Source organism: Monopterus albus, unplaced genomic scaffold (genome assembly GCF_001952655.1).
Source record: "Monopterus albus unplaced genomic scaffold, M_albus_1.0 scaffold29.1, whole genome shotgun sequence".
Classification (NCBI taxonomy): Eukaryota; Metazoa; Chordata; class Actinopteri; order Synbranchiformes; family Synbranchidae; genus Monopterus; species Monopterus albus.
Window position 1 is genome coordinate 971,614 of NW_018127909.1, and position 11,091 is coordinate 982,704.

An 11,091-nucleotide genomic window follows, 5' to 3' on the forward strand; every position below is an offset into this window, starting at 1 on the left:
GGCAGAAGGCCGCCCACCAAGAGCCGGGGTCTGTCGGAGGTTTCTTCCATTAAAGACAGTTTCTGCTCCCTGCTATCGCCAAGTGCTTGCTCAAGGGGGATTTGTTGGGGTTTCCTCTATAATAATAATAATATTAATAATATTACTTTGTAAAGTGTCCTGAGATGACATTTGTTGTGATTTGGCGTTATACAGATAAAATTGAATTGTTCCCTACTGGTACATGACAGGAATAATATTACAGTGAGTGACTGGTTTGGATTGCAGAAGGTGCAGTTAACTGCCTGTACTGCTCTTTTTGGTCACCAGATGGAGGCAACAGGTGAAGAAGAGCTGGTCAGAGAAGCTGATCACCTTGCAGCATGTAATGGACCCATAAATGAACTGTTGAATGTGGGACAAGAAGGCAACATACAGGACCAGGTGAGTTCAGCTGCCTTGCAAAAAACTAACCACAGTGATTCTCTGGTTTTTCAGGTCACACTTTTCCATGATGAAATATTACCACATTCAATCTGATGTTGCATATCTTTATTTTACCTTTGTTCCTTAGATGGAGGATTTTTTGAGTCCACAGTCAGAGTACAATGAGGAGGAGGAGGAGAGGAAATACTACAGGAGGAAGAGGCTGGGGGTCATCAAGAATGTCCTTGCTGCCAGTGTTGGAGCCATGATTTTGTACAGTGTGTACATGGGTGAGTTTGTCAATGAAACGGAGAGAGAAACACACACAAACAGGGAGGTGTGGCTCTCACATGTTCTTTTACATTTAATTCTGTGTGTGTGTGTGTGTATGCATGCTCCAGGCCTTCTGCAGATGCAGCTGATCCTCCATTACGATACGACCTACCGTGAGGTCAAGTACAGCAACCTTGGCCTGGAGGACATTGACCATAAGATGTTGATGGGCATCAATGTCACGCCCATCATAGGCCTGTTGTACACTCCCATACTCATCAGGTAGCTGCACACACATAAACACAAATGATAAAACCTTTCTTTTTATCTGAATGTCTTTGCTCTGCTCTGTATGTATCTCTCTTTCAGGTTTCTTGGTACTAAGTGGATGATGTTTCTGGCATCAGGAATCTACGCACTCTTTGTCTCAACCAATTACTGGGAGCGTTACTACACCTTGGTTCCATCAGCTGTAGCAATCGGTGTGGCCATTGTGCCGTTCTGGGCCTCCTTGGGGAATTACATTACAAGGTGAGAAACAGGATGTTGGGAGGGTGGGTGTTTGAGGATGCTTCGTCAGCGGCCAAAGCTTGACCATGACCAGTGTAGCTAGCTGGAATCTTACTGGATAGATGACTCCTCTCTTCCTTTCAACACACTTACAGTATACGTCAGCTTCATCTTCACTGATGTAACAGTTCATAATCTTGCTATAAACATAAATATTTCTAATGCACTGCCTAAAAATAATCATGTAGCCACATTTAACTGAAAAACTTGATATAACAATTTTCTTGACCATTTCTAGTACTTAAGAATATCCTTCAAAACTATTAAATAAGTGCAAATCAATGACATAAACCATATTGACACAGAGCTTAACAACCTGCTTCTGACCCACATACACGGAATTAACACAGAAAATGTGACTGACAGTGAACAGGCAGCTGATGTAGTCTACACTGGTGCTGCAGCTGCTGGTTGCACACTGGTTGGCTGTAACTGTGCCAACTGTACAGTTAATACAAGTGCATGTAGCAGTACTATTTACAGTTATTGCAGAGTCCTGTTGCTTCAGTCATAGTTAGCTGTTCATCAGAGTGATGGACCCCGGGGAAGAAACTGTCCTTGTGTCTGGTTGTTTTGGCGCAAAGTGACCTGCAGCGCCCTCCAGAGGGGAGGAGTTTGAACAGTTTTTGTCCAGGGTGTGAGGGGTCTGCAGAAATCTTCTCTGCCCTCCTTTTAACCCATGAGGTGTACAGGTCCTCCATGGGGGGCAGGCTGGCACTGATGATTCTTTCTGACTGGGAGTCTGTTCCTGTCCTGTTTGGTTGCTGAGCCAAACCAGACAGTGATGGAAGAGCAGAGAACAGACTCGATGATTCCTCTGTAGAACTGTATCAGCAGCTTCTGGGGTAGATATGCTGAAATGTCTGCATTTCAGCTTTATGAAGTATTAAAGTTATATTTTGAGGCATCTTTCAGGGTGCAGAAGCACTCTGTAAAAAAACGAATTCCCTTATTTATTACAGTATTTATTATTTATACAGTACAGCAAACCAGTGCCAGAAAAGTCAAGGACAGGTGCCAATTAAATCCTGGTGCTGTGTACTGTTGGAACATCTGAATAAGTCATTAAGGTGTCCATGCTGAGGTAGTGATGCATAATATTACATGTGGTTGTGCAGACATGACTGTGTGTGCGAGTGTGTCTGAGCAGGAAATATTTGCCTCAAGAGGCTTTACAAAGTTACTCCCTTTGTGTGGTCGCTAGTCCAGCTTGAATACTGACACTATTGCTGAAAGGCCTCAAACACATATTTTCTGTGCTTAATTACTTAGGCTGATACCAATACATCTATGACAAGATGAAATCAGCCAATACTGGTCATGATTAGTAGAGCTCTTACATGACATGTACTGATTTGTGGGTCTTTAAAAAAACAGCCTGATTTTTGAGCTGCACATTATATACACCAAACTTGTATAGCTTATATTTCCATGAGGGCCACATATTGTAATTGCTCAACTAATAGTAGATCTGTGCTAACGTACTGTGTCAGTCAATAACAACAAAACTCTAACAAACTACAAAAGCCACAGAGTGTTTTTGTCTGTTCAGAGGGAGGTGTAACGATTCTTCATTTTGTCTTGATCAATACAAGGCTCAAAGAACAATTTACCAGGCCCTTTGTTGAAATTCTGTTCAACTATGTAGTAGCAGGTTGTCAAGCTGAGATCTTCACCATTTCACCATGTTTTTTTATATTGCTGTTTGTATTGTTTTGTTGCTTTTCATCAGATTAATTCAAACTTTGAATTTTGAGCATACATGTGAATGCACACACAGCCACACAGACCTTAACTCACACATACCTGATTGTACATGATAAGCGCAAGATATTTTTTTTAACAAAGGTGTCATTGTTTGTGTGAATTTCTCTTCTCACTCCTCACACATGTAGAATGGCCCAGCAGTACTACGAGTATGTCAACTACAAAGAAGAGCACGTGCAGGAGCAGAAGAAGCTTCCTAAGGGAGCGTGCCACAACTACATCATCGTCTTTCAGTCAATCTTCCACATCATCTTCCACGTGAGTTGTCAGCCTTGTTTAAAATTCATACTGTGCCCAGTGTTTAACATCAGAAAAGACATTTGTACTGCTGCTGGAAACAATAGAGTGTTCCATGTTTTCTCTTCTTCATCAGCTGAGTTTTGTGTTTGCGGAGTTCCCCATGATTCTTGTCCTCAACGGCTACCTGCGTGAAAAGGACCACATTCTCTGGAATGTCAAACATTGCGGTAAAGACACACCCACTGTACCTCCACAGATGAATGTTTAAAGACATATAAGCCCGCACCAAAAGTGTTTTGAGGATTATGTCCGTTTTATCTAACGAGTTCTAAATTGTTAACATTTATGAATATGTAACTGTAACTGCAAAAAGTCACAATTACAGGATCATGGTAAATGTTAAAACACGATGTCACAGTAGCACGGTTAGCAGAGGTTGTAAGCTGCTGGTCATATCATACCAACTGAGACTGTAGCTGCAAAACCCCCACGTGCATTGAATTGAGTAAAGGCTCATTTTATTATGTCTCTGCACTGACGATAGCAGTGGCTGGAGGCATTATGTTTTCAGGTTGTCCGTTTGTCCGTCCCATTCTTGTGGACGTGATATGGAATGCCTTGAGGGAATTTTTTTCAGACTTGGCACAAACATCCACTTGCAGTCAAGTTCTATTCATAACTATGACCCCAAATCATAAAAAGTTGGAACAGTATGTAAAATCAAACTGCTTTCCTGTCCCAGCTTTTTTTGGAATGTGTTGCAGCATCAGAATTAAAATGAGTGTTTTTTTTGAACAAAGAATAAAATTAATGAGGTATCACATAAAATAATGTGTTGCTCTATTGTTTTCAATGTAATACAGGACACAGATGATTTACACATCACTATTTTCAGTTTTAATTTTGATTTTACATAACGTCCCAACTTTTCTGACTTAACACTTGCCAGAAAAGATTTACAATTCAAGACGATACAGATACAACAAACTGCATTCAGTTTAAACCAATAGCTGTTCCAGTAAATATTTGTACATAAATAATGGCTCAAGTTAATATGTGAAATGTGAAACTGATATCAGTATCATTTGCAGCCACAGCAGGCAGTTGTTTTTTACAGGAAAGTGCTAACAAAGACACATTACACCTTTTGTCCAGCACCAAACAACAAACAGGCAAAGTTAGTGACCAGCTGGTGAACAATGTAGAACATTAAAGTTACATTCTTGCTTCCTTTTTATTTTAAACAAACATAAAGGAAACGGAACTGGAGAGAGGCTCACACCATCACATGACCACAGAAAACCTATTTCAAATACAAAACCATGATCACACATACATCCTGCTTTTACTGTAAACTGCTGCTCTGTTAATTTTTCATTCACCTTCTTTCACTGAACATTTTAGCCACTTATTGCCACTTTGTGTTTTTCCGAGGGTCATACCCTACCTCTCCAAAAAATTTCATCCAAATTCGTTCATTACTTTTTGACTTGTTAACAAAAAAAATAAACAAGGCACAACATTTACATGAGCAAATCTATGAGGCAGTTACTGTATACTGTGCATCTTACCAGAACATTTCAGGGTTCTATCTCCATTATTGGCCATGTTATGGCAGACAATATGTGTTAAATAGGTTAAACAGGGCTTCGGAGCTCCACAAATGGTGGCTTTGTCTTGTTCCGGTGGTGGTGGTTTGGGGTGGGAGCATCACCAGTACACTCCTAGTCTTTTGCTCTTGTCTAATATCTGAGCCTTCCTCTTGCTCTGCCAGGTGCAACAGTCAGTGGAATAATCCCAGGCATCAACACCACGGTGCTGACCAACCTGCCTAGCTCCATGCTGCTCATCAAGGTGGAAAGTGTCCTCATGGGTTTTGCCTTCCTCACCATGATCATTGTAAGATCTCAAATTGCTGCTACACACACCGACACATCTAACTGCTCTGGTGTGTTTAGCCCATTATTTTTGCACAAATCATCTTGTGTGTACTGAGTTGCTCATATCTGCTGTGAGAGTTCTTGGAAAAGAAAGAAGAAATCGAAGCTATTGCTGGTTTACAGTACTGTGCATTTAAAATCTAACATAAAAAAGAGGCTTTCACACTTCTAAAGATGTCTCAGAATTCTTTCTCGCTTTTTCTTCACACCTGCAAAAAACGTCTGTCTCTCTGCTCAGCAATGTAAGGAAGTGAAAATATAAATAAAGAATAAATAAGACAGAATTCTGAGACATCTTTCAGAGTAAGAAATCCACCTTGTCTGTCTTTCAGTAGTTTCCCTTGTGAAGTCTACCTGACTAATACCGAAATTAGCAGTACTGTGCAACTGAAATGTATGTCAAACCAAAGCTAAATATAGCTACACAGTAGATATTGCTTCTTCTGTTCAGTGCATCATTATGTGGGATTATTTTAAACTCAAGTTGAAACAGATTTTAAAGAGGTTTCAGTCATGAGTGATCTGGTGCTTGTCACTGAGCTGTTGGGTAGTTTCATTGTGTCACTGCATGTGTCACATGCTGTTCTTCCATGTCTAATTTATTGTTGCATTCTGTGTATTTGTATAAAGGCAGGGACAGGCATTTCATAGCTTTGCCTATAAATGCTGTTGTATGACGCACTGGTTCATGCTGTATACTCCTACCTATGAATCACTGAATAAATAGCTAACAATTAACCATTATTATCCACCGAACAGCTCCAGAGTTAAAGGATCTTCCATTTTTTTATATTTCTATAGATCATGTTCTACTCAGAGCTGAAACCTATCCTAGCATGCACTGGTTGAGCCTGTCAGTTTTGAAAGCTGTATTACTAGCTGAGCTGCAGTAAGCATACTATGTATGTATTCAAGCTTAGTTTTCAATTTAAGGACTAATACCAGAGATCAGGTGTGCTGTACTTTGTAGCTGGTTATATTGTGTCATGACGGGCTGGAGAGAGCTTCCTTGTTGATTACAGTGTGGCAAAGCTTGCACAAAACATAGTGTTGATTCCAAATAATTCAACATAAAATGATTGCTGCTTACCCACAGTTCCTTGTCCTGTGTGGTGCTGCCTACCGTCCGACAGAAGAGATTGACCTTCGCAGCATCGGCTGGGGCACCATCTTCCAGCTGCCCTTCAAACACCTGAGAGACTACCGCCTGCGACTGCTCTGCCCCTTCTTCATCTACAGTGGCTTTGAAACACTGTTTGCAGTCACTGGATTCTCCCTGGTACTGTACTGTCATTGTTGTTGGTAGTACTAATGGTACAGTAGCTTTTGCTTGCATCGCTCCATTTGTTTAGTGTCTCTGGTTAATATGAATGAAATAATAAAATTAGAGGAGCAGTCAGATTGTAGTAAGAAAGATGGGAAATACATAAAATGTGTATGTTTCATTTAATTTCTTTCTTTCTTTCTTTCCCTCCCTCCACAGTCATATGGCGTCTGTGTTCTGGGCCTGAAAAAACTGTGGCTCCTTGTATTTGTCTATGGCCTCTCCTGCTCCGTCTTTTCCTCCCTCTCCCTCTCTTTACTACGCATCCCGCGTTGGACGTGTCTGGTGGGAGGTGCTGTTGTGCATTTTATATTGCTGGTGGTTCTCCTGGTGTTGTCTCCATCTCCATCCAATACACTTGATAAATCTTCAGTTTACCTGGTCCCTCTGCTGGTGATCTCAGTACTGTGGGGACTTGGCACTGCCCTGAACAAGACAGGCGTCAGCAGTGAGTAACAGCTGTGGTTGAGGTGTCTGTACATACTGTGCACTAAATGTGTTCACACATGACATGTGGCAGCGTGAATTCCTCTTTCTGTGTGTGTATGTGTGTCAGCTCTGCTTGGTATGCTGTATGCTGAGGAAAAAGAACGCCTGGACTTTGTCTTCACCATCTATCACTGGTGGCAGGCCATTGCCATCTTTGTTGTCTACCTCTGGTCCAGACTGCCTATGAGGGTATGTGACTTTGTGTGTTTAGAAAGCATTTAGTGTGTTTGTGTCTTGAGTTCTGCAAGAAAGCAACCATTTGATCCACTTTTAAAAGGAAAAGTTCCTATTTTTTCCTTTCTTCAGGCCAAACTGTCCATCCTGTTGGCCACTTTACTGCTGGCCTGCTACTGCTATTGGGTGATGGAGCGCCGGCTGGCCATGGACGTGCGCCCCAGACTGCCTCGCATCCCTCGGCCACGGCACAAGGTGAGCAGTCACAGTGAGTCGTAACCTCAGCACATTCAGTTTGTTAGACAGAGATTACACTGCCCAGAGTGAAAATGTCTGAGTGGAGATCTCTGAAAAACTGCAACTAGGAGTTCACTTTCCACTGAGGCCAGGTATGGTCAAGTAGCACTCAGTGTACAGCTTGGTGACATAGAAGAATCAAAACAAATCAGTGTGTACTTATGCTGTTATGTGCTTTATGTATCCAAGTGCAAACAGAAAACCATAGATACGTTAGCTGCATATGTGAGTAGCTTTCAGTAGAATGATAAAAGCTGAACTCAAGTCCACTATATTTTTGCAGCAGCTTCAGAAAGTGTTCAGACCCCTTCACCTTTCTGATGGAAAGGCATGTTTTGTCCATCAGTCTACATTCAGTGATCCCTAATGACAAAGTGAAGATTTTAGAATCTGATGGCATCACCTTGTGGCTGTAAGGAATTGTGACTGGCATTTTTTATGACTTTCTGACATTTTATAGAGCAGCTGATTAATCGATTGCTTGGTGTAACTGCTTTATTGTAAACAATCAAACTGGTGACTAAAAAAAGTGATATAAAATATCATTTGTGTCCACAGGTCAAAGGCTATCGATACCTGGAAGAGGACAACTCAGATGAATCAGACTCTGAGAGAAGTGAGGATAATGTCAGAGATGATGAGGAGGAGAGGGAGGAGGATGAAGAGCGTGTGGTGGAGGAGATGGAAGCAGAGGGCAGGGAGGAAGAGGGCCAAGACACACAGTCCCTTGGAGGTGACTCACCCAAAGCCAGGCAGAGAGGGGCCAGAGGTCACCGTCACAGATAGGAGGACGCCCATGTGAAGTGGGGAGAGGGGGGTGAGAGAGGAGAAAAGCAGGCAGATGGGGGAGATAGCAGGCAGATGACCAGGATACACGAGAGGAAGGGGGTGCGTTTATGATTCCATGCATATTGGTACAGATATTTATACTTCGTCAGTCTGCATATTGGTACAGATATTTATACTTCATGTCAAATTACTGCACCAAACAAAACATGTTTTTTGACATAATCTTTATTTAAAAAGTTCTAATCACATGTTCAGCTATAATCACAGTAGTCATCCAGATGAAAAGGTACAGATACCAGAGGAACTGTACTGCTATAACTATAACTATAACAGTCGTGAAGGGTAGCCCACACTGGTTAAAACAAGACCACACCTCAAAACACAAGTACCTTTGATTTTGTTTTACTGCACAGCACCAAATGTGTTAATAATTATAGAGGACATGGGCAGCTGCTTTTGTGTTTCATCATTCAACATAATCTGTAATAACTGTTTACCTTATGTTATGCTCATTTGTTAGAGAAAACAAGCTAATACATGTTATAGTCAGAAGCTCAGACGTGCCAGTTGGAAGGAGTTAAGCATGATTTGTGTAGAATTAGAATATGAAGCTAGGAGTATGATTTAGTGTAGCTCATTATGCAGCTGGTACAGAGGTCAGTCATAATGGCTGATGCCACTAGGGTACGCATTTCAGTAAACAGTGGATTCAGCTGTGTTACTACTGTGGACTGTTTCAAATAATGACGCTACACTTGCAAACAATCCAATTCTATTCAACGACTTGTTGGTAGGAACAAAGGGATCCAAGTCTTTTTTCAAGTTATTTCTTGATTGTTTCGTGGCGGTAATGTTCTGAAGCACAAATGAACATAGCCAAACCTCCGCACAACCCTGCAGGAAGGATTTTACACTGATGAGCCATAATATTATGACCATCTGCCTAACACTGTGTGCACAGGAGTCAATGTGGGAGTTGGTTGGTACTGCAGCTCACTGTGCATCTTCAATGAATTCATTTGCTTCCATAATTCTTAGGAAGAGCACAGATGTGTCGACTATTCACTGAAAAACGAATGTAAAAGGAGTGAAAACTGGTCGTGAGGACATGTTTTAGACCAGTTCAACAGCTTGCCCACTTTAGCCATGACATTACCACTAGAGCTGCTCAGTGTTTCTCTTCATAGAGACCAGCGTACATTATTTCTCATTTTCATAGTTAGCATGGCCTAAAAACAGGATTAGATCATGTCTTGAAAATGCACATGTATCAGGGAGTCCAAGGGCCCTTAAAAGCCATAAAAAGCACCATACAACATGTCAGTTTAAGGCCTAAAAGTATTAAAAAGTCTTAGAGTAGTCTTCAGTTTCCAGTGTCGAGGGACACGCGAATAGAACACCATTTGTTATGTTATTTCTAACACAAGTCATGTCAAAGTGCTTTAACAACAGTCTATTAATTTGGGGTTGAGATCACTGCAGGATTAGTTGAAAATCTATATGGACCTCTTGCTGTTTCATTAAAAATGTCTTTTGTTTTACAAACCATTTATAGTTTAAGATTAAGAAGTGATGTCATTCTGAGTTAAAACTATTCTGAATGTACCATTTTTTTCCTTCAGGACCACAGCCTGTCACATTTTCATACTGGCCAGATATTTCCTGTATTTTTTTTTAGGTGCTGTTCTCAGACAGTCAGGTCAAGGTTTGTTCACCTATCGTTTCGTCTGGTGAAATTAACCTAGTATGAATTTCTTTTTAAACCAGCTGTAGGAGGGAGGAATAAACTCCTCATCTGTTAGTGGATATTTAACATTTCATTTTGTAATGAAAAACCTTTTAGTGAACTGATGCCAAAGGTATTTGATGTTGCACTCATCCCCATGAAGTTGTAAAGATATGTAATGCATTGTTAGTAATTCTGTTGCTGTGCTCACAGGAATACATTTTTTATTTCTCTCTTGATCACATCTGTACATTTACCTAACGATTGTGCTGGAATTATCTGTTGCTGTCTGTGATTGTATTTCTCTTGACAGGTGTGTGGCATGTTGTCAAAGTCATCCTACTGTATAGTGAGCTTGAAAAACGACGTTTAAGCTGTAAAAGGAGCATCAGAAATACAGCATCAATTTCTAGTGTTGCTGCTGGTGCTTTAACTTAAAATATGAAGTTAGTTCTAACTAATCAAAATGCTGTTGAATAATTAAACAGCAAATTTTTAGCCTATGTGTTTTGCCTTTAAAATATTTATCACTGTGCTGGTTTAACTTTCTGCTGGTGTTTCTGAGATGCTTGATCAATATGGGCCATGGAGTGAAAAAGTTTCACAAGGAAACAAACATCGTGCCAGTGCCTCGACATTGTACTTGTGTACAAATGCTACTTTGTATAAAAAAGCTTATGACAAGAGAATTGCTGTCATCATAGTTTCACAACAGCATTTATTGCTGTTCTGTTCTCTCAGCACTGAAATGATATGTGGATTACAGGAATTACAGGAAATCATGTTCTGATTTTGAACTAGTCTCTGGTTAATAACAGAAAATTGGAATATGAGCTATGATAAAGATACAGCTGCTAAGTCACTGATGGTTTGTGTTGTAATTGTGGTCCTGTCTAATGCTACTGTCAGTCCTGACCTGTTGTGCCTGATGTGTCTGATGGACTGACTGGATCTTGGGGGCCGGTCAGTGGGAGCCCCAGTTGCTCCAGTGGTGACAGTCCCCATTGTGTCTGTCAGACTCCATTATGTACTGCTGGCCTCTGTTTCTTGTGTAGCTGTACATAGACAGAGGCAGAAGAAGAAAATTAACTAAAAAG

At 40.9% G+C, this 11,091-nt stretch overlaps 1 protein-coding gene across 1 annotated transcript in view; it reads left to right on the forward strand.

Annotated features, from left to right (window-relative positions):
* unc93b1 (unc-93 homolog B1, TLR signaling regulator) overlaps positions 1-8,414 on the forward strand; it is a 12,638-nt gene extending 4,224 nt beyond the window's left edge. Inside the window, exons 2-13 of the mRNA XM_020596231.1 lie at positions 310-423; positions 554-695; positions 807-960; positions 1,048-1,209; positions 3,144-3,273; positions 3,389-3,482; positions 5,030-5,154; positions 6,292-6,474; positions 6,679-6,967; positions 7,076-7,197; positions 7,315-7,437; positions 8,038-8,414. Coding sequence (XP_020451887.1) covers positions 310-423; positions 554-695; positions 807-960; positions 1,048-1,209; positions 3,144-3,273; positions 3,389-3,482; positions 5,030-5,154; positions 6,292-6,474; positions 6,679-6,967; positions 7,076-7,197; positions 7,315-7,437; positions 8,038-8,265 — 1,866 coding nt within the window. The 3' untranslated portion in view covers positions 8,266-8,414. The remainder of the gene's footprint in view (positions 1-309; positions 424-553; positions 696-806; positions 961-1,047; positions 1,210-3,143; positions 3,274-3,388; positions 3,483-5,029; positions 5,155-6,291; positions 6,475-6,678; positions 6,968-7,075; positions 7,198-7,314; positions 7,438-8,037) is intronic.
* Positions 8,415-11,091: the final 2,677 nt, after the last annotated feature.